The sequence below is a fragment of the Rhizopus microsporus genome (assembly GCF_002708625.1).
Source record: "Rhizopus microsporus ATCC 52813 unplaced genomic scaffold scaffold_24, whole genome shotgun sequence".
Lineage (NCBI taxonomy): Eukaryota > Fungi > Mucoromycota > Mucoromycetes > Mucorales > Rhizopodaceae > Rhizopus > Rhizopus microsporus.
In genome coordinates, this window is record NW_019671939.1 from 212,886 (window position 1) to 238,891 (window position 26,006).

The following is a 26,006-nucleotide window of genomic DNA, read 5'->3' on the forward strand; positions in this document are numbered from 1 at the left end:
AAAAAAAAGCGCTACTTGAAAAAAAATAATGCAAAATAATTCTTTATTATATAAGTGTGTACATGAAGGTATGATATATGGTGTCTATAGGGGGAAAGAGAGCAGCACATATATAAAATAATAAAAAAATGAATATGAGATTACAATCTGTTTTCGTTGGAATGAATAGAAGTAGAAGTTTTGGAGTTATCGTGAATGACGTCTACAGGTTTGCGCACGCCCAACTGGGATACATCATAACCATGCTGCATCAAGTACTCACGGAAGTCAGCATCCTCCTGAACTAAACCATCGGGTCCAATATCAGGTACTACAAACCAGGCAAGGATACCTGCTACAATAGCAATACCACTACCCACCAAGAAAGGTCCTCTATATCCTCCCATGGCTTCTTGCATTGGCACAAAGGCAAGTGTACCCACGGTAGCACCTACTTTACCAATAGCAGCAGCAATTCCGTAACATGTACCACGAACAGCTGTAGGGAACATTTCAGTAGCATTTAATCCCATTGTATCACCTGGACCATATTCGCCTAAAGCTAAGTAGATACCGTACATAATCTGTATCAAGATATTAACAATATGCCCCTTATACCAGTCGTTGATACTTACGATAAACATGGGTAGACAGTTTTTTGAGATCAGATTGTAGACACCTCCAAGGATCAAACCAACAACGCCTTGAAGCAATAAACCGAGTGTCAATGTCTTTCTTCGGCCAATCTTGTCAACAGACAAGGCACCTAGAAGAGCACCAGGAAGATAGAATGAGAAAAGGAGAATGTTCCAGGCAACGACTTCAATGGTTGATTCTCCACTGGCAACGCTGTCAATAATGACGGATGAGAATACACCACTGGGATAAGAGATAAAGTCATAAATGAACCATAAACCGGATGCAACCAAGATACGGAACCAGTATCTCTTGATGATCAACCAATAGGGTACGCGCTTTTGCAGAGCACTTGTACGATATCGTTCTGAATCGGCCATTTTGAGACGGAAGTACAAGACAGAGAGTGGAGGAACAATACCTAGACCAAGACAGAGACGCCAAACTGGCTCAAGGTTATCCTTAAAGATTGCAAGCAAAATGACAGGTACGATAGCTGAGACAACATAACCCGCATCAATCACAAAGTTTGTTACCTGGAACAAGGTAAGTTGAGATGTCACATAATATCTATATCCCTTACCAGCACAAAGAGAGCACCACGTCTTCCGGGCGCCACTTCATCAGCAGACTCACCAGCAGAGACTGAACTACAGGGGTATTCACCACCTACACCCACACCAAGGACACCACGAGAGATGATCATCATCCAGAGTAAACCAGTAGGATCCTTTCCGCTTGAAGCAGCAGATAAAGCAGCACCTAAGATGACAAGGAATGTGGTCAAAACCAAACCGATCTTTCGACCAATACGATCAATGACAAGGCCAAAACCTATAGAACACATCAATATTAGACATGTAAAGACTGATTAATTCCAAACCTACCTAGTTGACCAACAATAGCGCCGACAAACATAGAATAAGACAGACGAGACTTCATAGTAGCATTAAACACATCCGATCCATAGATTTTACCCAGGAATAAATTAACAAAACTGATCACACCTGACTGATACCCATCAGAAAGCAGAGCAAATCCACTGAAGAGTACGTTAAAGTAAGATGTCGTCTTCTTTTTGACTCCAGTTGATTCAACTGTACCATAAGGGGTAGCTTCTATTGATTCATTAAGGACAGCTTCTTGGTCACTGCTTGGTTTAACTATGTCAGACATTATTTCCCCTTTTTATGCTTTTCCTTTTTAGTATATGCGTGAGAGCGTGAGAGCAAGAAGAGAATTAAGGGAAAAAGATAAATCAATCAAGAAGGGCTCTTTTATTCTTTTATAGTTTCACACAAAGTTGCTCTTAATAATTAAATCGGCGATTAAATCATATGTTAGAAAAAGGGAAGCATGGATCAATGACAACAAGGCAAACAGGTGAGTGGCAAAAAAGAGCCCAAAAGAGATTCAATGATTCAAAGGAGCCAGGGGGGGACGGAGTTGGGTGTCTAAAAGTGAAATTACTTTTTAAAGAAAATTTAACCTTTTTATGTTTTAAATAAAAGGCACTTCAATAACAATAAAAAACAAACTTGGTATCACGCATGTTTCCTTATTTGTGCTCTGTCTTTTCCCCTCTCTTTCAATCTCTTTTTTCTTTTTTCTTTTTTTCAAGAGAGAGAGAAAGAGATGCTTATCTTTTTATTTAGTTGTTTGTTTCGGAATTAGTCTGTTTCTGTAAAAAGCTAGAAGTTACTAGAAAAAAAATTAGAATTCGGAAAGATAAAAGACGTCGCACATGCCTAAACATGTTCAGCTGCTGCACTCGTTCCTTTTATTCATTGGCTAATGGGAAAAGGGTTCAATGAAAAAGGTAACAAAGGACCATGTCATATTTTTAAAAAATTGAAGGCTGCCTCGGGGCTAATTGGACAAATAAAATATAACAATATTCTCATGTTCTTTAATATTTGCACGTGAGACAATGTTCTTTCGCTGTGAAATGTGTGCCTTATTAAACTGGATTTGTAATAAACAGTAAAAGAATACAGCAGCACTGCTATGATTGGTATTTTCATGCATTGTAGTAGTTTAATATATTTATACATGCTTTTTTTTAGTGATCTCTAATACATTTTACGTATATTTTGTAATATATTTTGTAGAACGGAGAGTGGCATAACTGCTGATTTTACTAAATTCCTTTTTTGTAAAAAGAAAAATATTGATTCTGACCTTTTAATTGGACAGCCTTTGATCTATACGAGAGAGAGAGACCGACATTGCCATAAAGAGAGTAGCTCAACAGGATTTAGATATTTAACAAGAGTGTATTTGATTATATGCGTTTGTATTTTGGGGGTTTAACAATGATGCGCTTTTTTTATCATTTGATATGCATTTCCCTTTTTAGCGGATAAATGGCCCTCTCTTCTTAGATGGTAGATCGAGGAAAGCCCGATTAATCTTATAAGCATCTCTAGAAATTATTCACACATCGATTAGCAATTACATTTTTATTGATTATCAATCTTTTCTCCCAACTTGCCAACGTGCAATAATGCATAAAATGAATTTGATATTTTTGAGACTTGTATATGTGGTTAGCACTTTGTAAACAACACGTAACTGATTTATTAATCATTTCTTCTGTTTCTTGTGGATTCTCTTTTATTATCATTTGTTGTCTGATATATCATTTTCTATCAATGTGCGCATCATTCTGAATAAAGTGTAAGCATCTACATAATAAATCTCGTGCATTTCGTTCTATTCTACGTCTATCTACTCAACCTCATGAACAACCACTACAATCATTTATTCATCTTTCTATTAGAATGTAAGCCATTCTGGACTGATTCATGCTTGATTGTATACAATGGATTATTTATTATAATATTGCTCTTTCTTTTTTTTTTTAAAAAAAAAACTTTGTACAAAGAAATATCGGATGAACTCGAATAGAATAGAAGAGGGAGATGAATCATATTATACAGGATCAAATATAAATACGTCGTAAGTCGGCAGCTGTTGTAATCTTTTGACATTGGGGACAAAGTTTTTTGCTTCCAAGAGTTTGCAACCAGCATCGTTCGCAATGAACATGCCAACAGACAATTGATGTTAGAGGCGTCTTGTAAGGTTCGAGACAGATAAGACAATGCGGTGATGAACGTGAGGCTGCTTCTAATTGACGGATATGTGTTTTAAGTGATTCGATAACGAGCTTTGAATGACCACCTTCTGTAAAACTTCCAGCTGTACTCAAGTGTTGCTCCCATCCTGCTTCAGATACTGTTTCTTCAAATTCTTGTCTATACATTTATGAGTAACATGCAGCTTTATGTTTCCGTATATTTACCTTATTGATGAAGGTGAATTATGTGATGTGCCTCCAGATACCATTTCTCGTAAAGCATGAGCATCTTCATTATCGTCCTCCATATTCACTAAAATATCTCTTTCTGTATATTGATGTTCGCCATATTGTGCAGCATCATCATCTTCGACATCCAAGTCTTCATCATCTTCGTCTTCTACCTCTCTTTTGCTTGCTGTAGCGAACCCTGCGCCACTATATCCTCCTTCCATCATGGCTGAGGCTCTCACGCGTCTCTGTCCGGCCCATTCATATTCAACCCACGCATCTGAGGATTCTGGGTTATCTGCTGTTGTTGTTGTTGCTGTTGTTGTCACTGCTGCTGCTGTTGTTAATGAGGATGATGGCGGTTCTTGTGCATTTGATAGACAATTATCAATATGTAAATTGATGGCTTCAAGGTCACCAAATATTTGCTGATTACAGATAAAGCAAGTTTGAATCTCTTGCTCCTCTTCTAATGATAGTTGTAATGCAATCTCAGAATCGCTTAGACGTTGTTGTTTGTTATCCAAGTGTTTTAATATGTCTGTCCGTTTTTGTCTGTTCTTTTGTATTCTTTCCAATGTTTCTTCATAGACAGATCCTGCTCGTTTTTTACCACTTGTTCTTTCCATCTGTTTGCGTGCAACTACAGCTGCTCCACGCTTTCCTTTACTATATTATAGACTGAGTATTTAACGCATTACTGTCTTGTTTTGCATACCTTTTATCACCGTATACTTCGGAATTAGGTTCTGCTAGTCTATTGAGTTCATATTGATAATGTTCATTCCAATAAGCAGGTTCAATGCGATGTTCACAAATGGGACATTTGGGCGAATCACGTCGAGCTAGAATATATCAACATTATATTTCAAATGCAATAATTGCGCATGAATACCTTTTTTGTTATTGTCTTCTTGAAGGGTTGCCAGCTCTCTTCTCAAGGCTCGTTTTTTACTGCTTTTTCTACAATAAATAATAAAAAGTCAGACTCGGACACAATCTGAGAGCATTGCGTTTATTTACAATTTGGAATCATTCGTGTTGTTGTTGTCTAGAGAGGACATTCCTCAAGTTTGTAACACTATAAACTGAAGGGAATACGGATCAATTCTTTCGTCTGTTTTATGGCGTGTAGACATGGTTTGACAGTTGATCATATGGGTTCGATTCGGATTGAGTAATCCATTTATATGATTGGCTGGTTTGCATTTATCCAATAAGAAGAGAGGATTGCATAACAAGCCAAATTAATTTCATGTTTTTAGAAATAGAAGATATAAACATGAATATCCTCAATGCTCAATATACTTCCTTATTCTTTCATGAACGTGAATGGGTACATTATTCATATTTATATAGTGATCTTTTATATCTGGATGTTTGTCCATTTCATCGAGAGTCGTTTTAAGAAACTATGCAGTGGCCTGTTCAGTCACTGAAGCACTGTAATTATCTTTATTTTATCATTCAAAGAGAAAAACAAGAGAGAGAGAGAGGGGATAGTAGCTGATGTGATATATACAAGAACAATCGTATACTATGAATTGTTATGCTTTATACTGAAAGAGAAACGGAGAAGAGCTATCATTTTCTTCATATGTGGCTTATTCACTTAAATAGCCCACTCTCTTTTTTTATTTTTATTTTTTTCAATCATAGATATTCACAATGAGACTCATCACACACAACATGTTACAATGCCACGTCAAAAACTGCAACACGAATAACTTTCCATTACGCTTTGAGGATGCTCAAGTGGAGCTGATTGAAGCAGAATTCAACCCTGATTTTATGGCCAATGTATTAAATAAACTTGACTGGGATGCTCTCAGAAACACAGCCATTCAGGTACACACACAAATACATATTGCACTCTCTCTCTTTATTAATCATTATATAGCTTGGTATCAATACACTTCCCGAGGAAATTCCTGAAAATGCTGAAGAGAATGAAGAGTTTTTAAAGGTTTTACATGCTGTCATTTTAGAGGTATACATTACAATATCTAAGTGAAGCGCATCGTTGACAAACATTGCAAAAAAAATAGACACATGTTCAACAGGGACAAATGATTTGTCCCAACTGCAACCATGTATACAAGATTAAAGACGGAATTCCCAACATGTTATTAGCAGAGCACGAGATTTAAATAAATATCTATTTACAACTGAAATCTTTCTGTATGTATAGCCCAAGAACGAGCAAGTGCTAAATTATGTATCTGTACAGTCTTGTCTTCATGTGCACACACTCCAACAGCTACATCATTCTCATAGATCTCATCAAATAAAAGTGAATAGTTGGGTCGACTGTATCTAAACGTAAATTGTCTAACAGATTCTGCATTGTCTTCTATATCGCCTGTAATAAATATTTCAATCGTCAAGTCCAATAGCTGCAGAGAGTTTGCAAACTGAACGAGCTCCTCTTCAAATGCATAAAATGTGTCTATAAAAAATCAGTCTGTATTCTTTATACCCACGATGGATTCTACCTATTGCATGTATACTCCAAATCAAGTACACCGATCGTGTCTTTATCGTCTCTTTTTTTTCACTCACATATTGTAGTACTGAGATCCATGGTGCTAGTCCTACTCCATCTGCAACCAAGACAATCGTCTTGAAATCGCCAAATTCAGATCCGGCAATCGTCAAGTAGGGCCTTCCTAGGGGCCGACTGATCCTCATCTTTACTTTTTCTTGATCTACTGCCTTTTGGTAGAGTGATAAAGTTCGTTTGCCAGACACTTTGATATAAAATGTCAATGCTTGATGTACTATCCCCTCACTGTCATCATCCTGATCTTTTCCATTGACTATATAAAAAGAACATATTAGTCAATAACAGAACGTTGATAAACATATTTGCTTTACCGGTATCTATTCTGCAAATAGAAAAAGGATGTGAGTGTATCCAAGCATGAATCCATGATGATGAGAATGATAGAAATGCAAATTGACCAGGTATCGGGCTTAAGATAGTATAAGGTACGGTGGCCTGAATCTTTACTATATTTCCAGGCATCGCTTGGAGGCTGCACACTTCGATTTCAAAGGATCGGTCAACTTGATCTATGATCCAAAATCCGAGTACTGCTGCATAAAACACATAAAACACCCAGTGATGAAGACAGCCCAATAGGATGAGCACAAGGAATGAGCCGATATGAGTCAATCGGAAGAGTCGATAGGAAATATGCCTTACGAGCGGATGAGATCCAATCACCAAAATGATCATGGCTGATATCAAACTGGCTCCTGTCATGTATCGAATATTGGTAGTCAAGGCGAGAATAAGATCATAGTTCTGTCGAGCATAATTCAATTGAAACTGATAGGCGCCATGATACAGTGTTTCAACAAGGGCTATTCTGCCAAACCATGGATGCCAACTCAGCGTCTTCTCAACTCCATAAAAATATCGCTGAATGATGGATAGTTTGGCTGAAAGAGCAACTGCAGCAGCAGTGTTTGCAACAGCTAGTTGGGCTGCTCTATTAGCTCTTCCTTGTAGCATCAAGTGTTTATCCTCATCATTTGAAATGAGTATAAGCATAATATTTACACCAATGAGTGTTCCTAGTTTGATGATAAATGACAAGGACAGAGTCGTGCTGAACCATCGCCATTCGTACTGTAGCCAACTGTTGTACCTGTTTGTTGCTGTCTTTGCTGTCAATGGGTGTCCTAGTAACTTTTGTTGATTGTAGTGTGATTGTTTAAGCCAAGATTGTAGCAGCAGAATGAAGCATGTGGCTGAGAGGCATATGATATAGACTATCAAAGCCTTATATTCTCTCTGATATCGTTCCTGAATCGCTGTGTCATCTTTGGAATGTGAATTAGGTAAAGTGATTAGAGCAAGATAAGAATTAAGTTGAGCAAATATAGCAAGAATAAAGAGCCCTGATATGAAATATATCAAAATTGATTTCCGGCTCATTCTTCATGTCAGAAACACACAAGAGAAGACTAGTCGTTCAACAAAATAAATTTTAAAAAAAAAATTCGACCCAGCCTCTGCAAGGAGTCACGAGAATCTGGTAAGGTCATTATCAATGACTTGAAGAGGTGATTGACTGTGTAGTGTGTGGTGAAGATATTCACGGCCCCTATAAAGACTATTCACCATCGCTTTCATCTGACGACCATTGTCGATGGCTTTGGGGAGAACTTATGTGAAAGCTTGTTCAGGTAAAAGGAAACTGGATCATCAATAGAAAAGGTAAAGACCCAAGCAGCCGTGTGTGTAGGATGATGGTCGCTCACATGTGGATAGCTGGGTATACCGCTGTGATGCCTTGGCTGGCATCAACTCCTAGTACGGTTAACCATAGGTATCCATAGAATAGTCCAATCAAATCGAAAAAAGGAAAAAAAAAAAGACTTGACCCAAGGCGGCAATTGGGTTCGAGTTTATTTCGTCGACCAAATCAGAAAAAGGCTTTCAACTAAAAAAAATAAAATAAAACAAGTGAGATTGAGCTTTCGATTAGAACCCCTTTTTCCTTTAACGAAACGAACCAACATTAAACATGATTATGAATAAAACGAATATCAAATACATGCACTGTTGTATTTACAAGTAAAGTATTCTTGACAATATTAACTATAAGGGTCGACAAAGTAAAGGCTACACTTGATCAACTAAATGGCAATATTCGTTATTACAGTGATAAACTTCTCTGCCATCACATTGATTCCCCTCTAAGGCTTATTGGGTTATGCTTCTACTGTTTTATCTCCATATAAGGCTTATTTTTATCCATTTTATGCGTTCACGTATTCATATTCTTTTTCATGGTTATAAAAACCCCTTTCTCGTCGCCCAATAAATCACATATTTGAAAATACCTCTCATTCATGATATGCGAGTATCCATGACAATAAAGTCATTAATTGAAGTATGTCGTGTACCTTAGCAACCCATCATGTTTCGAGCGCCATTTGAAATAGTTTATGCAGACTTAGAAGATCCATTGCTTTACTGTAAAAATGAACGTATAGTCATCAAATCTATCACAATCACAGTCGTCGCTAATGTTGGTCTACATTTCATAAGCAGAAGGGAAAAGAATAAAGATATAGCAACTAGAAATAGGGGATAAACATTTTACCTTTTACCTTTTTTCATGTGCACTAAAAATAAAAATAAAAACATTACAAACTCTTATTTTTTCCTAAGCCAGCAACTCAATCACCTATGTTTCATGCTTGATAAACAGGTTTTGATACGTGAAGGTTGGGGCGATTTGGTTTTGGTTCTTTTTGGCAAAAAAAAATAATTCATCATTACTTTTATGAGACAAGCCAGAGTGGTTAACCAAATAGATCAATCATGATTAACTTTCTTTGATTGACAAATAACAACTGTAATGGAATCAACTGCGTGTGTTCCACAGAATCGGCAGTCTAGTACTCTTTGAGAAGAGCCTTATTTTTTTGTTTACTATCAGCTGCATTTTTAAAGATGTCGTCCCCTCTCAGCCTTTTTCCTCGTACATTTAATTCTTGTCTTACTTTTTTTATTTATTCTTAAAGAAAACGACCAGAAAAATAAAAAAAACACGCATTGGAAATAAGAGAAGTGAAGCAATCATAATAAAAAAACTACGCGTGTGTGTAAGTGCGTGAGGTTAGCCTTATGTAAACAAGCGGCATCAAAAAAAAAAAAGGGAGGCGTGAAAATTATGCAAAGTAAACAAAACAAAAAAAGGGATACAAGAGAATATTCCATATTCCAAACTAAAAAAAAAAAAGAGCTGCTCGGATTTGCTCTAATATGGAAAAAACAGAGAATGAGCTATTTATTTATGAATTACTAGAAAAAGATAGATTGAGAAAAAGGAGAAATGAGCTATATATTCTCAGCCTAAATAGCATAACTCACGTGAACAGAAAACTATAAAAGAAGCCATCATTCTTGTCTTCTTTTCACTCTTTATCTCTTTTAAAAATTCTCCTCTGCTTTTATTATTTCCTATGTTGAAAAAAGTACAATATCATTTGGGGTGATCTCAAAGTACATATAATTAATGCCATCGTTTAAAAAATACACTTTTGCTGGTTCTATTTCATGGTTTCTGGTGCATCTTACTCTATCATAATGGTCACTCACGGGGCGAAGCCTTAAAGGAATCTCTGTTACTCGCTAATGCTCAAAAAATGCTTTGCTACTACTTATCAATGCACTCAAATAATCAAACAATCAAATACTCAAATGTTTATCAAATGTCTATCAAAGCTCTGGAAAGACCAGTGAAACCTACTCATGCTTATCAATACATACAAATAATCATCAGTGCCTGAAAATGCTAGTGAATGCCTGTCCATGTTTATCAACGTCGGAAAGCCCCTAAAGAATTTTGCTCATGTCTATCAGTGTCTGGTAATGAATACTGTTCTGGAGTAACTACATATTCAAGTCCTGAAGTCACAAGAAATATAACCAATCAATCTACTTTGCCACTATCTGCCAAACTCTATCAAGCTCTGCTATAGGTCACTGCTTCACTACGCTGGATCACTCCGAGATGCTTCTATTGTTATGGCTCTGCCTCTACAGCTGATGAATGGTCCGTAAACCCTCCTTATTACTGAGCTCGATGATTGCGATGCTCCAAAGGTTCAATATTCCGATGTCTCCACGGTCATCACCCCTTTCGAAACGCTTCGTCCTAGGTACTTAGAAGTGCACTCTTTGTACGTTGAAGCATCTCTTTCGTTGAATTTACCGTGGTATGGTTTTGAGATTGACTTTTGATTTTTGAGATTTGAGTCTTGAGTATTTTTTATTCATGGAGGGTTTACACCGTGTAGTCTTCTGGCATGCAGTTTATGGTTCTAGCCATCTTGGGTTTGAAAGCTAGCGTTAATGTGGCCTTCTGGATTTATGGAAAGAAAAAAAGAAGAAATCTCTATTTGCTCTCTAAATTTGGCTACCAAAACAAAAGTTTCTACTTGCTCTCTTACCTTGGCTATCAAAAGAAAAGCCTCTACTTATTCAAAACTCTCTGCCTTCGAAAATCAAGCTATTTCTTAAATAAAAACTTCATTTTGTTACTCTCACACTTTGACTTTTTGTTCTTTAACCTTAATAAAATATATTCACTTGACGCACTTTTCTTTGTCTTTGGTAATCCAAGGAAACGACAGTTTAACAATTTCTTCATATGCATCATTATGAAGCACTTTGAGGTAATTATCGTTATACAACCTTGCATAGGTAGTTTTCATTGGTGAGATGCCATATATTAATATCAGTCTGTGCTATACAAATTTACAAGCGTTCTTCTAGGCTCAGATTCATATCCATGTATCATCTTTGAGCATTATGTTATCGAACTCTTTTCATTGACGAAGCGCATTTCTTGTATAATAGGTCTTCACTTAAATGTGTTGACGATCTATTGGGAATACAAAAAAAAGGCATCCTTCTGTATCTTCACTACCAAAAGATGGACTCTTCTTGCTCTATATTTTCATATTTGATACATCTTCTTACGGAATTGAAGAGTGGGCCTTAGAATCAGCCCACATACTGCCAGTGGGCGAGTTGCCGGCTGAGGAAATAATAGCACTGGTCTTGTCGAATGTGAATTGTTGTTGAACATTTTCGTTGTTGCTTGTGGTGTGTGCTAGTGTTTGACAACGAACTGACCTCTGGGCGTAAACTGCTTCTGCAAAACTAGGAAATTTCCAGCTTTGAGATCATTCTGATCAACGAGATGGGGCTGTATCTCGGTAAGCTCGCACTGTAGGGCTTTTATAATATGACTGAAGAAGTCAAAATGATCAGGTTAATCAGCTTTAAATTTTTGGCTGAGGTATTTTTTTTTAAGTATGCTCTTTTTTATTGGTATTCGAAAGGGCCCAAGAGAGAAAAGAAAGAAAGAAAAAAAAAGAGTTTTAAGATAACCTTGATCAATCATGCGGTCGCTTTTCCAGAGCTTGAGTTACAGCAAGACTATAGACTTCATTTTAAGCAGCCATGACAAAAGAGGATCCATTTGTGAAAAGTTTTGTATGAATACTATGTTGTTTTTATTGCTAACAAAATGGGTATACTTTGTTGAATCATTTTATTTTCTTGGTTCGCTAACTAGAAGCTCAGGAAACACTTTTGAAAGCACAAGGTCCACTAGCAGATACATTAGATGCTTGTTAATCTTTTTGTTTTGAAGTGGTTCAAGGGTATCATGTATATGAGATTGAAGTTGATTCAGGTCACTAGTTTCAAATAAAATAGAACTAACACGATCTAAGAACGATGTTAATTCAAATGATAAAGAAAAAAAACTTAATATTTACGTGGTATGGCTACAGTCAGTAATCTCTCTGCCCGAACTCGCATCTGTTCTCGCTGAAGTGGAGTTGGTGGGTCTGCCTTTTGCATAAATTCACCATTTGGCCACAACAGGTCAGTTCCAAGCCTTAAGTAGAATACGATATGATCCTCACTCAAGAGATGTAATACTGCTTGCTCCAAGAACCTATTAAAAATAAAATGTTTAGCAACCGTGTGTTTTTATACTTGGCACTGTTACTTGTCTATAAGCAATCCACCACCAAAGACACGAATGAGGGGCCAAAAGAACATGGCAAGCATCTGCCAGGCAAATTGCAATAAAGGTCTATCCTGTATTTGACATGCTATATGCACAAACTCCATCACAGGCTCAATCAACCGTACTTGCCGTGTCTGCTTTTTATGCTGTGTGACCCTTTGGTATCTTTCCTGGGAATGTGTAACCGTTGCGACAAGATAGAGCCAAAAGGACCGAATGGGAGCTAAAAACACTTGCAGGGTGATATAACCAAATGAAAACTGGCGATGATCAGCAGCAGTAGAGTCCCCCTTAGGATCATCTGCATCTACTGTAACCTCTTGTCCTTGTAGCCGTCGCTTCTCTTGCAGTTGCTGCATATGCTTTGTCAAGCTATCATCTTCCTCTGGCTGATCGCTGATTGTCTTTGTTTGCTTTTGAAATGACTGTCCATTTGTTAATGCACTAAAATAAGTTTCTGCAAATTTTCCTGATGATTCAAGCTTGTCTAACTCTGGTTCGAACGGTGCCAGTAGCTACTGCCATTAGTAAATGTGAATCGGGGTTTATAGCAATAATTTACCTTGCAGATGATCATATGAATCGTGTATGGATCAGTCAGGCTTTCAGTCACATTGTACAAGATCAAGTTGGATAGAATTTCTCTTATCAATTGTCGTAAACAATCGCTCTGAAAGTCTTTTGGATCGAGCAAGATCCGCAAAATGGATTCAGTCAATAGTCGAAGATACTCTTGTTCGCGATGATCTATAGGCTGTAGTGCAAAGTGAGGCTGCATACCGTGAAAGAGGTCTGGCAATGAACTTGAACCGCTGCCATGGTTCATATGTAATCGTCTTTTGGCCTCTCGGTAGTCATGGTAATGTATGGTTAAAAGCTTTGGTAAATCTATCAATATCAATTCAGTCCAATCCACCTTTTTTTTTTTGGGCGTGTTAAAAGTGAGATCAGCACAATAGCCATAATTATACCTCATAACAAAGTCTCTTTTCTAACTTTTGGATGATCAAGACAAGTACTTTGATTAACTCTGTTGTAAGATCCTGGTCATTTGTGATGAGTCTGTACCAAGGGTGAATGAAATCTCGTACAAGAAGTGCAAGATAGGTGTATAATTCGAGATCAACCGTCTTTGAGCTCGTAATATCTATCGGTGGACCTAGTCGCCTAGGATCTGTTTTGGGTAAAGTGAGTAATTCAGGAAAGAGTATTCTTAAATGAAGAGGACGCAAGGTTTTGTTGTTCATTTGTAAAGAGTTAAAAAATACAATGTCAGTTGATTCTGTTACAGTAACAAGTTGTGTCACATTATCACGTGTGCATTAATAGGTAGTAATAATGAACGACTCTGCCCAAAGTACCCCAAGGTATATATGGCAAAAGTTTATCTCATTTTATATATATGTGTATATGTGTAGCTACAATAGACTCACGAAGGGTTAGCAATAATCACATGTTGCCATCTTTACATTTTAACGTATTTTGATATTACATCAATCCTGTATACACTTTGCAGCAGTTCAGTTAAGACTCTTTCGAGTATTCTTTGTTTGCTGTAGGGCAACAGCTGTAGAGTTTATCGCGTTTTTGAAACTCAAGTTATTTTTATATTTCTTTCCCCTTTCCCCTTTGTCTTTTTTTATTATTATTTTCTTCTTTGTATTAGCCAATGAGCATAGAACCACAAACTTTGCTTGAATCCGAGGTGAATTGTTACTCCCTTGATGCAGAAGGGAAGTACATGATGATGAAGAAAGCTGATCCCAACCTGCAAATTATACACATATTTGCAAAGAACAGTAGGAGCAAAACAGGAACGTCAGAGTCAAGGACAACAAATAAACGAAAGGAAGGCTCGTTTGAAAGTGATATAAATGAATCATTTTCAGGTAAAGTTTATAGTATTTTTCTCACTGTTTATTGATATACCTTTTTCTAATATCAGAGAGGCCCAAAAAGAAGCATTATCGAGCCGCATCAACTGTAGACGATACAGATACGGAGTGTACTTTGATAATAGGAAAGGAAAGATCTCTCAGGACATCATTTACTTGTCAGTATTGTGCTCACTGCGTACCTAAAGAACTTTCAACTATTTCTTTCCCCAGCTTATCCAACATTAATAAATTAACTGATAAAATGATCGAATACTGTGACTCTGACATAGACGAACGCGAAAGAAGCCTTTTTAGTCCATTATCTGATCTTTCACAACTATCAGATAGTCAAGAGATGAATGAAGACGATGATCATGAAAAAGAGGAGCCGAGACGTGTTTTACGTCCAAAGAAACCGGTTATATACAGAACAGAGACGCCATTTAAAGAACTTAGATTGTTTAGAAGAACGTATACAAAGGAAAAGAAAAAGTTGTCAGAAACAAAGAACAACATAAAAGAGCCAAGTACAAATAATGACAGCGTGAAAGAAACTGATACAAGTAATGGCAGCGTAAAACAGACACGTACAAAAAGGAATGATAAAGCAGATATTATCGAATGCCCTGAAAAGTTGATTCGTGAACGCGGAAGGATTGATAAAAGTGATATTCAAGTGCATAATTGCTTGCTTGGAGAAGGACAAACGAGTCTTGTATATAAAGGAAAATATAAAAACTTGATTATTGCATGTAAAACAGGTCGAATACAATGTTTAAAGGAGAATGAAAAGAAAGTCAAACATGAACTTGAATTTTCTAATAAGCTATATACCTGTCGATTTACAAACAGGTACATCGGTTGAATATACTGTCATCCAAATGAAATAATGAGCAAGGACACCATGAAAAAATATACTCGCTCCAAATTCAAGCCATTACCTACAATCTTTGTCATCCAACGACACTTCTCTAATAGAGATGGTAGAACTTACTTTCATAATAGAGGTAAAAATAAAGTAACAAAAGAGAATGTAACTTACTCTTTACTAGGAACAAACATACATCCATATGAGATACTTCAAATAGGCATCTGCTTGTTTTCTGCTTTAGTAGATGCGCATAAACTTGGTATAGGCTTTGTCGATCTAAAACTTGAAAATCTATTGGTAAACGTAGTATTGTATCAATCATCCGTTAAACTAATGCTTGTTTTTATAGATTGACTCAGCAGGATCTGCTTATCTTTCAGATTTTGAGCAAGTATTCAATAGAGCATAAAGTGTATAAAACTAATATTTTCTTCTATAGATCGTGCATCGAATTCAATGGTCGTGAAAATGTACATTTAACTGAAGATGTTAGCTGGACAGATAGCGTGGCAGCACCAGAGATGATTGAATATGGTATCTTTTCTAAAGCATCGGATGTATTCATGGCCATGGTGATAATTGCAGAATTGACGTCGGTGAATAAACCAGATGAACTATTTGAAAAGAATGTTTTGCAGAGACAAAGTAGTGGACATGTTGCAGTTGTCACCAAATATATACCAAGACGATATAAACAATTTTACCCTTTATTAAGAGCAGGTTTAAAGAATGATGCGGCTCTAAGGCCGACAGCAAAGGATGTATTAGAGTGTTTATTAAATATGAAGGCAGAATAATTTTATTTTATAATAAACGCTTTCTTGTCACTATTTCAAACCACATCTTCCAATCGCATAAAAATGACCAAAGAGGATAACGGAAGGTAGCAGGTTTGCTATAAAATGGATCAATGACCTTTTCTTTTTCATTGTTTTTTATATCCTTACTTCTTTTCAAATACAAAATGTCCAATCCAAGCAAAAAAGTAGCCTATATAAGAACAGTCAATATCACGTTTATATTTATAATGTCTACTTTCAATATTTACCCTGCAAGATACCCGCAAGTAAAAATTTAGCCTTACGACGGCGAGCAGCCAAATAAGCAAATACTAGACTGAGCGTTGTCCCTTTTTTTTTTTTGGATGATGAGCTTATTTAAAAAGCAGTAATATATTATTTGTTACCAAGAAAATGCAGTCTTCTGTTTATCTTGTTACAATGTTCTCCGAGATAAAACGGATAAAACTCTTGAAGTGACTTGAAGCCATCTTGAGGTTCTGATCTTCTCGAGTAATTAGGATTAGCTACTGTTCTTTTATTATCTGACATTGTAGAAGAAGAGAAAAAAGAGTATAAAAAATTACCAAATTTTGTATTACTTGTGTGCCATCACGTGAACACTCTTCTAAACCATACTCATGACTTCTTCTGATATTGACATATTCTGATATTGACATATATTCTTGGAGTTATCACTCAAAACACAATTAATTCAAGAATATAAAAAGTAATACAACACCAAAGAATGACTGATAATAAAAGTCTTAAGCCAAAGTACGACAGATATGAATTCGACTTTTATCTTTCTTTGTCATGGCATTAACTTCTCACGACATAACTCTGAGAATGAATGAAGCATAACAAAAAAATTATCAAAGAAATAGGTATTGATAACTAGACTGATGACAAGCTTTTAAAGAAAAGAGCCCACAACTTTCATTGTCGAGATATATTCCTCAAATTATTCCAAAGTTTAAGTCGGAGAAGATCAACAATCTGTTTTCCTCCTCGGAGGAATATTTCCCTTTTAACCAAAGAAATTTACGGTTGAAAAGGGATTGTACGGCAGAAAGAACAAGGTCATCAAAAGGGGGCAATAGACTTTGAAGGGAAAAGTGTATCGTTTATTTTTCTATTAATTGCCTTCTTTGACATCTTCATTACTATTCTTTATCATCTTTAAACATTCTGGATGGCCCAAGTGAGCCGCTCTTCGGAACCATTTCAATGATTTCTCGGTAGATTGCTTAACACCAATGCCATTCTCATAAAAAATACCTAAACTGTAGTAAGCATCTGCAGCCACTGGTTTCAACTGGGCTCTTTTAGCAAGTACAGCAGCCTTTCTTGCCCATGTATAGGCTGCCGAGTCAGACTGCGGTAGAGCTTTAGACTTGATCGAACCTGTCAAGTACCATCCGGATAAAGCTAATGCGGCCTCTGCATAATTCTGTTTTGCAGCAAGTGTGTACCAATGTATAGACTGTGCTTCGTCTTCGACAACATGTGATCCTGTTTCATAACATTCGCCTAATTTGAATTGACTGGGTGCATAGCCTAGATTAGCTGCATCATGCAGTAACTTGATAGCATACTGAGTATCAGGGATTATACTTGTATCCTGGCACTCCTTGTTGAGATGTATGATGGCTAGCGCATGGAGTGCTTCTGGAAGTGCCATTTCGCTGTCGACTGTCATCGTATCGCTCTGTGCTGCTGCTCTTTGTAGCCATATGATTGCATCACGTTTAATCACAGGTTGCCCGCAATAGCCTCGCATATAGATTACGCCTAGTTTGTACATACTGGGGACATGCACTAAGTGAGCAGCCTTCTTGTAAAATGTAACTGCACGTCCACCATCTCTTGCGGTACCTAATCCTAATTCGTAGCAAACACCAACACGGTATGTTGCTTCAGGATGTCGCTGCTTTGATGCTTGTAAATACCAGGCAAACGCTTGTTCATGATTCATTGGCCATCCGAGAGCGCCCATGCCATAACAACTTCCGAGTAAGAATTGCGCTTCGGCGTCACCTGCTTGTCCTGCGCTTTGGCCAGACGTGGCTAATTGCTTTAAAATTTGCTTGGCCTCCTTCACCATGAGCTGGCCCAGGTTAGGATTGCTTTGAGAATGTTGTCTTAACGTTGCCATGATACTATCTAGGAGTTGATGACGTGCTGTACCAGGATTAGGGGTAGTAATGTTCATATCATGAGGAACAACAATATTGTTTTCTGGATTCACCTTGGAAGCACATTGCAAAAGATGTAAACACAGTGCCAGCTGAGAACGCGAGTCACCTTTTGCCTTTTCTTGTTCGTATAAGGTATACATCTCTTCAATAGTCTTTGGCACAGGCCATTTTTGTTCGACATCAGACGCCGCTGCCTTGTAGGGATCTAAACTGTCTTTATTGCTACTATTGTTACTGCTACTGGTATTCATACTGCTACTACTGCTGCTGCCTGTAATACTCGGCCCGGATGATGCATGCTCTACTCTGAGTGTTCTTCCATTTGCTTTATCAAAGTCAACGACAAACTCTGCGGCTTGTTCTATATTTTGCTCGGGTATGGGTCCAAGCTTTATTGGATCCATCATTTGTTCGTCTTCAATGGTCGGATCCATTATGATAACTTGAGTTTCTAGTTTTGTTGTATCAACCTGCTGGTTTAATTCGTACACCGTCACAGGTTTAGTAGGCGATGATGATGTATGATCTGCAAGTGAATCGCTACTGCTACTATTTAAGCTGTTCACAGCTGTCTTATCTTTTCCTATTGATTCATTACTTTCCTCTTTCAAACATATTCCTGTTTCATTAATAGATTTTTGAGTAGGATTGTCTTTAATGATGGTATGTTTTTCTTCTAATGCAGGCATACATCGCTGTATGGGTGTCCAATAAGGTGTATCTACTGGAGATGACATGAAAATGGATAGGCGAAAGAAATGCACAGAAAAGGTGACATTAAAAGAAGAAGAGAATGAGAAAATATACATCAAAAAATTCTTTATTGAAAAAGTCTCCGTTTTGTTTTTGTTTTTTCTAATTTTCATCTTCTACCCAACTTTTAGAAACAGCTTCTTTTGCACTCTTAATAGCTGCATCATATTGCTCAATTGATTTCTGAACAGATGTCAACTTGGTTAACAGATATCGAATACGAGCATCCACTTCTCGAGGTGGTCGATTGGGTTGACTGATATTTGATAATTTTTCAGTTGTATCTTCCAATTTCGCCATGTTTTCTTCAGCTTGTTTCTTCAAATACATATTTGTTTCAATCTCCATGGAAGAAGCAAACACTTTATCTGATACAAGACGCTTAAAGACTGTATAATGAATAGGTTTACCAGGTTTGATTGAGTTTGGTCGGCCTATGTTTCAGTTGGTTAGCTTGATAATTTTTCCATATTTTGATTTACCATCTTTATGCACGACGGTAATTAATTCTGCCCTTTCCATAGCTCTCAGGGGAGCATCATTTCCATTAAACAAGCTATCCCATTTTAATTCATCATAATTGATCTATACAAAGTTTGTTAGTTGTTACAAGCTCAAAAAAATGTTCTATGAATTTACGCTGTGTTTTTCAGACAGGAGTTTAACGATGGTCCAGAATTGAATCGATGACCATTCAAACTTGTTATCTTCGTTCGATGAATCACCAAATCCATACTTTCGAATTTCAATCAAATTACGTGTGACGATATCCTCAAAGGCAGCTGTATAACGAGGTGAGGAAACACATTTTGTGGTTAGTTTCTTTAAAAACTTACATAATGCATCCATATTCATCTTCATCTTTTGAACAAGGACTTCTAATTCTGTAAGACGTCCACCCAAGGCTGATACAATTTCAGGAAGGTTGGGGTCATTGACCTCTTCACCTAGCTGCTTCTTAATAAACGACATGGCCATTTCAGGTGGGGCATCAGAGAGAGTGATGCTCGAGAACGTTTTTCCAGGAAGAGCTAACAGAGAAATGAATACCATACACATGTCAATTAAAGTAGTTATTTACCTTTGCCCAAGGTTTTCATGACACTTGCATTCGAACTCACAAAGACAACGTGGGCAATACCGTTCTCGATCAAAAGAGCTGCCCACTCTGCCAATTCTTCCCATAGGATGGCTGATTTAGACGTTTCACGGTACATGAAATTATCAATGACAACGATAGGAATGCTGTGCTGGTCCAGTTTGTCCTCTTCTCCTGGCTTTTCATCTTCTTTCTCTTCAGATGGCTTTTCGGTCTGCTTTGGAACAGTTATTTTATGACCTATGATAAAATCCTTGAACTTTTGAAGCAAATTAGTTGTGTCTTTTTCATCTTCAGCAAGTTCGCGTGCTTCTTTTTCACTTGGTATGGTATCACGTAAAGCAATAGCAACCGTTTCCAAAATATTCTTCATTTGAGAATCAGGTGAGGATGCAAGATTGGCTTTTTGACCTGTTGTAGCTGCTACGACCGTGTCCATCAATCCGCTCATAGAGGATACCCAAGTGAACACTGGGAAGTAGCCAACTTCCTTGGCCAGGTTTTTTGTCATTTCTGATTGATTTCTTGCATTGGCAATCCTTTCACAATCAATAAATAGCTTGTGCCTATGACCAGCTTTTCAGTATATCTCTTTTATAATCGTAGCTCCTTACTTCTTTTCATGAATGGCTGCCTTGACAAGAGCAGATTTTCCGCTTCCTTTATGCCCAGTGATCAAGATAAATGTCTCTACATGAACCCTATAAATTAAGAGATTCTCATATCTCTCTATATTTTCTTTACCTGGCCTCTCAGCAAGCCAAGATTTTAATTTTTCAGTCTGCTCAAAGTCATCAGCCCATGCTGAACCTTCAGGTAGTGGCTGTCGATCGTCCCCGGGAATAAGTCGAGCCCATGTTTCCTTACGCAACCAGCGATAGAGTGCATATTCTTGAGGATTAAATCGTTGAGTAACTTTGGAGGTAACAAAGAAGATACGAATGGGATCAAATACTGCATAAGTGACACCTGCGAAGACAGCAGCGATCACAGGTACAGTAATACGAGGATGGTTGACCAGCCAGTCCTTGACTACATTCGTACGCTATTAACAATAAGTTTCATTTCTTTGCAAGTTGGTGTCCCTATCTTACCATTTGTTTTTCATACAAAATGTTTAATCGGGTATTATCAATCACATGTCCATGTAAGCAATTGCGAGCACTTGCTGCATATCGTATGCGAGTAAATTGGACAATAGCATATCGTGCAGGATCTTTTCCTATATTAGGATTAGGATAAAGCGAGATATCAAATATTCTTCCATAGGGTCTCAAATGAGCATAGAGCACCTCCACATTGGTAGGTTCACCTTGAAACTCGATACGAAGTCGAGGTGTTGGATATCTAGCCAATATGTCTTCCAAGAAGGGTTGTCCCTTGACTAAAAAGGCTCTCACCTGTTGTAAGTTGAAAGGAGCAACGATATTTGATTGTTGAATATACTCTTGTATCCTTTCCACAATATCCTTTGCTTTCTCTGTTTTGGTTGCGTCTGTGCTTCTGAAAGTAAACTTTACGATGGCCCCGCCGTCCTTTGTGCTAAAGAAGGGCGTTGTTACTCTCTGTATAGTAATTTATAAAGCGTGTTACCGAGCAATGATTTCTTTTATGGCAAAGTCATGGGGTAGATCAGGGGAAGGTATCGCTTGATGTACTTTTGACTCCAAAAGTGCTTTTGAATTTCTGAATACAAGCTGTCTTATATCCCAGACACTCATTCGTAATGGAAATACATTGTCCAAATAAAGTTGTGCCGTTTGCTCGGTTACACCTCTATTGGGAGTTGTTATATTTGAAACAGGTGACTAGTAGGTGGTGATTAGGAAACAAACTAGGTTATGAAAACAATAGTTGTTACATTTTGTAGGCCTTCAGTAAGCCTCAGTCTGGTTGTCTGAAAGAACCTATGAGTTGGTGTGCTATAGAGCCTTGGTATTTGGTGACAGGATCCTTTCCAAGTGTTGATCCTTGAAAACATTTTTTTTCTCTCTCTTGTACCCTCTCCTTTTTGAATAATACAATTGACAAAATGAGATCTGAGACAAATGAAATCATAAAGTCAAACATTTAATCTCAGATCTCAATTGTTTTAAAATGGTCTGCTTTTTTAGCACGACAAGCTGTACCCCACACTCTTTTAATAGCTTTCCTTTTTCTTTTCTATTTTGTATGAATTCAGCTGGCTGGATTAAATCACTACTCATCATACTAATTCTTACAGTACATGTGGAGCCTTATTGGTGTGATGATTCAGCCTTTATAGCTACAGACCCTGACTTGATAGGTTATGCTAGTTCTCAAGAAGCTATGACAAATACAAGTACAACAGAGAATCAAAGGCAATTAAAAAAGAGAAAGACAAACCCTGATACGACTGAAAACGTTGTAAATACATCCAGTACGTGGTATCCCAGTAGCACGCTTGTAACATACCTTAATACAACCACTCCAACCTCCTCATACAGTGCCTTACCAACTTCATCTGATAGAAAAGACGATACCTTGAACGATACTATGCATCAATATTCTAACACATCTGATCAACTTGTACAATATCATTTTAATTGTAAAGCAGATGAGGCCTTCTGCAGCAAAATTAGTAACTCAATTAATGCGGCTATCAATGAATTCACACAAGTGGTGAATATCAAGGTCGCTTTATTGTAAATCCATTTGTAGTGGACATTCTTCATCTTTGGTAACTAATGTTACACATGTTAGGCTTAAAATATCATATTACAGCTTTTGCGAAATATCATGCTCTAATAGCACATACGGGTGGGGCGTGCCCACCTCACAGGTATGCTGATCAAAAAACGAAGATAACAAACGATGATTGACCATAACGTATGTACCTGTAGTTTACACTCCCATTTGATGAGGACGATGATTTAAGCTATGTATACCCCCAAGCACTAGCCAAGCAGCTAGCACCATACAGTAGCCATTCGCTATGGTCAAATTACGATCTTGAGATTGCCATCAACCACGACGTATACATGAACTCGGTAAATACAGAGCACGCTATCCGTAACGGATGGAATGGCACATCAACACCACCTAATGGAAAATTTTGGTTTTCAGTAAATATTCTCAAAAAAGAAGTAGGATAAAAATCATTGAATAACTTGAATAGAATGACACAGATATTTTAGATTATCAAGTAGACTTTCGCGCCATCTTTTTACATGAACTACTTCATGGCCTTGGCATCCTAAGCTCATGGGCAGCGTATTTTTGGACAAAGATGTCACCATTTAGAATGCTGATCGACGGTATCATAGACCCACTCAAAGTTGAACTTGTGACGCCTAGTCCATACTGGTTTGTGGATGGAGACGCTGGACCAGCTTACCTCAGCGGGTTTCAACCAACGATGATCTTTGACAAACACTTGACCGTGATTGATGACAGTTTTAACACGACAAGAAGCTCCTTCCGTCTGTCAGAACTTGCGGCTGATATGCAGAAAAACTTTTGTGTAAACAATACAGAAGATGCATTCATCTTCAACTTTGTCCAAATTTTCAGTACCGCCAATCAATCAGTGGCCGCACATAAATTATGGGTGTCACTCTCTCAGCCAGAGACATTACGTTTTCAGTTTCGGCCACCTCCCGTTGCCAACAGTAGTTTCAATCGTGTAGATTACCTCAATCGAACGTATCAAAGTATGACATTACTCACAGGTCAAGACATGTTTGCCGAACTTGTGCATGAAACAGTGGATCCATCAGTGAACAGGCCCGGTTTGAAGATTGCTCATTTAGATGATAAGTACGCGGACACTGTGGATTTTTTGATGACGCGAGTATACCACCCAGGCAGAACTTTAGAGAGCTTGGTGACAGAGTATTACAACGAGATACCAGAGATACGGTACAATACGACAATGAGCAATAACACGGTCGTCGAGAAGATCTATAGATCACCTATAGGACCTGGGATCCTTCGTATGCTCGATTCTTTGAAATACTCGACTGTATTGACCAATACGAATTATACAACAGATGAAAGTGTAAAGACGCTTAAGCCTCGTACGTCATGCGATAATAATAATGCGAATCAGATCAAGACAACACCTTCGTCTATTTCCATTGCGACTGGTGTTAAGATAAAGTTGACTTACGTAATAGTTACCTTAGGTTCTATACTTTTTATTGTATCTATATAAACCATACTTTTTGATGATAATCTAATATTTCCAACAAGATTAGCCCCAAGTATTCTAGTACTAATGAGTGATAATGCGTTCATTATTGTCTCACAAAGATACGTGAATCCTTTGTTTCTAATTTCGCATCATAATGAGTATTACACTTTCTGTTTCGCAGTTTACATAGCAACGGTTGTGACGTAGTAGCCGCAGCTTGTTATCTCAAGATCTTCAAGGTTTTATTATTATTCTGTTGTGTTAACTAAGAAACCCATGATCGCTTCGATTGGTTTTGCTTGTACATAAAACATCAAAACAAATTGGGCAAGACTGGAATACATTAACGCGTTGATACACATGAAGATGTAACCTTTATTTTGATCTCCCCCCATCCCCCCACATATGGCACCCTTAAACTTCTTTATTGTTTGTAGGCGCAGTCGCATACAATGAAACATATACTTTATATCGCTTACTAAGCCCTTAATAATAAAAGGCTCTTGACCTATTTTATCAAGTGGCGTAGGCATGTATAATATTTAACAGGAATCGTGACTTGGACTTGGCAAGGGAGTTTATAATGCATTGCCATCTGCTTTTTCATGCGCATAAAAATTTGGCTCTGTACAAAGTGACACAATAGATTCCGATATAATTGACTTTTTAGATTTATTCCGATTGTTTTATTATTTATATAATTAGATTATTTATATTCCTTTTTTATTCCTTTCTTTTCTTTGTATATTTTTTTATTCTATATTTATTTATCAATTCAATCATCATGGCTATACATATGCCAGGAACAGCATTTAAATCAAAGATATACACAATCCTAAACAAGTTCACAAACATAGAGCGATGCAAACGAAAGCACAGTCAAGATACAACACATACAACAGAGCATCCTTCTGTAAGAAAATATAGTGATGCCACATCGGTGGGCACATATGATTCAACAGCAAGTGTCATAGATAGATTTCGGCATGCATTGCCATTCTTTCGCGGTAGAGGTTCATTGAATATATCACCAGTAGAAGAAATGTCTATGTCAGAACCATTTGATTATTCAAAAGAATTAGAAAAGTTACATTCATTATACACTTTAGCCCAAGATGAGGTAAGAATAAAAATAATTTATAATAATGAGCGCAGTCAATACTCATCTCCATGGCAACAGCTTAGTTATGCTGAAGATTCTATTGGCTCTTTTTATTACTCTGGCGATATCCTTGCTGCGCGAGAAGCCTTAGATAACTGCATCAGTAATTTTATGCAGCTGCTTGAACATATATCGGATCCTGTTACACGTGAAGAATTAAGATCCTCAATGACACCCAAACTAGTTCGACTACAGTCGAAGATAGCTGGATTACCCTTAGATGAACCACCCAATCGTCTCGATAATCACTACCATAATGATTACTATTAATAATATGTGTGTAAATAAATAACTTTCTTTCTTGTACATAAATACATATCATTTGCTGAATTTCAAAAATACCATCTACAAAATATACATATTTGTAAATAAATCAATTATAATACGCCGTAAAAGGAATAGGACATTACCCCATATTCCAGGATTCTTAATGATGGGAACATTGTTTAGGATAATCTTTTAGGAAGAAGACGATCAATACATATTGATTTGAAAGAGCCCCTTTTTTATATAATAAAGAAAATAAGTCTCATTGTGCATATTCTATTATCCTGAAAAGAAGTAAAGAAATCTTTGGAGCAAATAACGATTATAAAATAAAAGCTATTGA

General features: G+C 37.2%; 14 protein-coding genes across 14 annotated transcripts; 7 read left to right on the forward strand and 7 right to left on the reverse strand.

Moving 5' to 3' along the window:
- Window positions 1-140: 140 nt before the first annotated feature.
- On the reverse strand, window positions 141-1,791 carry RHIMIDRAFT_207965 (MFS general substrate transporter; the record flags this gene model as incomplete). The annotated part of the gene is made up of 4 exons (XM_023607017.1): window positions 141-563; window positions 615-1,151; window positions 1,199-1,449; window positions 1,503-1,791. 4 exons carry the CDS (start codon window positions 1,789-1,791, stop codon window positions 141-143), a joined length of 1,500 nt encoding a protein of 499 aa, XP_023462131.1.
- A 1,698-nt stretch (window positions 1,792-3,489) lies between these two features.
- RHIMIDRAFT_269273 (uncharacterized protein) lies at window positions 3,490-4,250 on the reverse strand. The gene is made up of 2 exons (XM_023612122.1): window positions 3,923-4,250; window positions 3,490-3,875 (listed from the first exon to the last, which is right to left on the reverse strand). The coding sequence occupies exons 1-2, from the start codon at window positions 4,153-4,155 to the stop codon at window positions 3,560-3,562; spliced, it is 549 nt and encodes a 182-aa protein (XP_023462132.1). The 5' UTR covers window positions 4,156-4,250; the 3' UTR covers window positions 3,490-3,559.
- Window positions 4,251-5,596: 1,346 nt separating this feature from the next.
- On the forward strand, window positions 5,597-6,078 carry RHIMIDRAFT_208037 (Trm112p-domain-containing protein; the record flags this gene model as incomplete). The annotated part of the gene is made up of 3 exons (XM_023607029.1): window positions 5,597-5,776; window positions 5,829-5,918; window positions 5,977-6,078. 3 exons carry the CDS (start codon window positions 5,597-5,599, stop codon window positions 6,076-6,078), a joined length of 372 nt encoding a protein of 123 aa, XP_023462133.1.
- A 32-nt stretch (window positions 6,079-6,110) lies between these two features.
- On the reverse strand, window positions 6,111-8,305 carry RHIMIDRAFT_75957 (uncharacterized protein). Its single transcript, XM_023615652.1, has 2 exons — window positions 6,806-8,305; window positions 6,111-6,747 (listed from the first exon to the last, which is right to left on the reverse strand). Exons 1-2 carry the CDS (start codon window positions 7,872-7,874, stop codon window positions 6,359-6,361), a joined length of 1,458 nt encoding a protein of 485 aa, XP_023462134.1. The 5' UTR covers window positions 7,875-8,305; the 3' UTR covers window positions 6,111-6,358.
- A 1,957-nt stretch (window positions 8,306-10,262) lies between these two features.
- RHIMIDRAFT_269289 (uncharacterized protein) lies at window positions 10,263-10,998 on the forward strand. Its single transcript, XM_023612123.1, has 3 exons — window positions 10,263-10,358; window positions 10,385-10,506; window positions 10,533-10,998. The coding sequence occupies exons 2-3, from the start codon at window positions 10,504-10,506 to the stop codon at window positions 10,692-10,694; spliced, it is 165 nt and encodes a 54-aa protein (XP_023462135.1). The 5' UTR covers window positions 10,263-10,358; window positions 10,385-10,503; the 3' UTR covers window positions 10,695-10,998.
- On the forward strand, window positions 10,597-11,293 carry RHIMIDRAFT_75977 (uncharacterized protein). Its single transcript, XM_023615653.1, has one exon. It carries the CDS (start codon window positions 10,760-10,762, stop codon window positions 11,171-11,173), a length of 414 nt encoding a protein of 137 aa, XP_023462136.1. The 5' UTR covers window positions 10,597-10,759; the 3' UTR covers window positions 11,174-11,293.
- A 512-nt stretch (window positions 11,294-11,805) lies between these two features.
- RHIMIDRAFT_269295 (uncharacterized protein) lies at window positions 11,806-13,783 on the reverse strand. Its single transcript, XM_023612124.1, has 5 exons — window positions 13,470-13,783; window positions 13,061-13,414; window positions 12,478-13,013; window positions 12,242-12,423; window positions 11,806-12,191 (listed from the first exon to the last, which is right to left on the reverse strand). Exons 1-5 carry the CDS (start codon window positions 13,743-13,745, stop codon window positions 12,013-12,015), a joined length of 1,527 nt encoding a protein of 508 aa, XP_023462137.1. The 5' UTR covers window positions 13,746-13,783; the 3' UTR covers window positions 11,806-12,012.
- A 233-nt stretch (window positions 13,784-14,016) lies between these two features.
- RHIMIDRAFT_76012 (uncharacterized protein) lies at window positions 14,017-15,720 on the forward strand. The gene is made up of 5 exons (XM_023615655.1): window positions 14,017-14,387; window positions 14,444-15,382; window positions 15,428-15,543; window positions 15,596-15,633; window positions 15,686-15,720. The coding sequence occupies exons 1-2, from the start codon at window positions 14,168-14,170 to the stop codon at window positions 15,238-15,240; spliced, it is 1,017 nt and encodes a 338-aa protein (XP_023462138.1). The 5' UTR covers window positions 14,017-14,167; the 3' UTR covers window positions 15,241-15,382; window positions 15,428-15,543; window positions 15,596-15,633; window positions 15,686-15,720.
- On the forward strand, window positions 15,080-16,228 carry RHIMIDRAFT_76010 (kinase-like protein). Its single transcript, XM_023615654.1, has 3 exons — window positions 15,080-15,543; window positions 15,596-15,633; window positions 15,686-16,228. Exons 1-3 carry the CDS (start codon window positions 15,265-15,267, stop codon window positions 16,041-16,043), a joined length of 675 nt encoding a protein of 224 aa, XP_023462139.1. The 5' UTR covers window positions 15,080-15,264; the 3' UTR covers window positions 16,044-16,228.
- Window positions 16,190-16,577, reverse strand: RHIMIDRAFT_241704 (uncharacterized protein; the record flags this gene model as incomplete). The annotated part of the gene is made up of 3 exons (XM_023609634.1): window positions 16,190-16,236; window positions 16,295-16,375; window positions 16,433-16,577. The coding sequence occupies 3 exons, from the start codon at window positions 16,575-16,577 to the stop codon at window positions 16,190-16,192; spliced, it is 273 nt and encodes a 90-aa protein (XP_023462140.1).
- A 306-nt stretch (window positions 16,578-16,883) lies between these two features.
- RHIMIDRAFT_269298 (HCP-like protein) lies at window positions 16,884-19,005 on the reverse strand. Its single transcript, XM_023612125.1, has one exon. The coding sequence runs from the start codon at window positions 18,961-18,963 to the stop codon at window positions 17,164-17,166; it is 1,800 nt and encodes a 599-aa protein (XP_023462141.1). The 5' UTR covers window positions 18,964-19,005; the 3' UTR covers window positions 16,884-17,163.
- Window positions 19,006-19,023: 18 nt separating this feature from the next.
- RHIMIDRAFT_219769 (uncharacterized protein) lies at window positions 19,024-22,120 on the reverse strand. The gene is made up of 10 exons (XM_023607393.1): window positions 21,940-22,120; window positions 21,672-21,886; window positions 21,173-21,620; window positions 20,823-21,123; window positions 20,693-20,768; window positions 20,061-20,644; window positions 19,816-20,010; window positions 19,619-19,761; window positions 19,462-19,564; window positions 19,024-19,413 (listed from the first exon to the last, which is right to left on the reverse strand). Exons 1-10 carry the CDS (start codon window positions 22,057-22,059, stop codon window positions 19,082-19,084), a joined length of 2,517 nt encoding a protein of 838 aa, XP_023462142.1. The 5' UTR covers window positions 22,060-22,120; the 3' UTR covers window positions 19,024-19,081.
- Window positions 22,121-22,858: 738 nt separating this feature from the next.
- Window positions 22,859-24,321, forward strand: RHIMIDRAFT_269309 (uncharacterized protein). The gene is made up of 2 exons (XM_023612126.1): window positions 22,859-23,164; window positions 23,218-24,321. The coding sequence occupies exons 1-2, from the start codon at window positions 23,081-23,083 to the stop codon at window positions 24,253-24,255; spliced, it is 1,122 nt and encodes a 373-aa protein (XP_023462143.1). The 5' UTR covers window positions 22,859-23,080; the 3' UTR covers window positions 24,256-24,321.
- A 657-nt stretch (window positions 24,322-24,978) lies between these two features.
- Window positions 24,979-25,974, forward strand: RHIMIDRAFT_269312 (uncharacterized protein). The gene is made up of 2 exons (XM_023612127.1): window positions 24,979-25,354; window positions 25,415-25,974. Exons 1-2 carry the CDS (start codon window positions 25,019-25,021, stop codon window positions 25,664-25,666), a joined length of 588 nt encoding a protein of 195 aa, XP_023462144.1. The 5' UTR covers window positions 24,979-25,018; the 3' UTR covers window positions 25,667-25,974.
- Window positions 25,975-26,006: the final 32 nt, after the last annotated feature.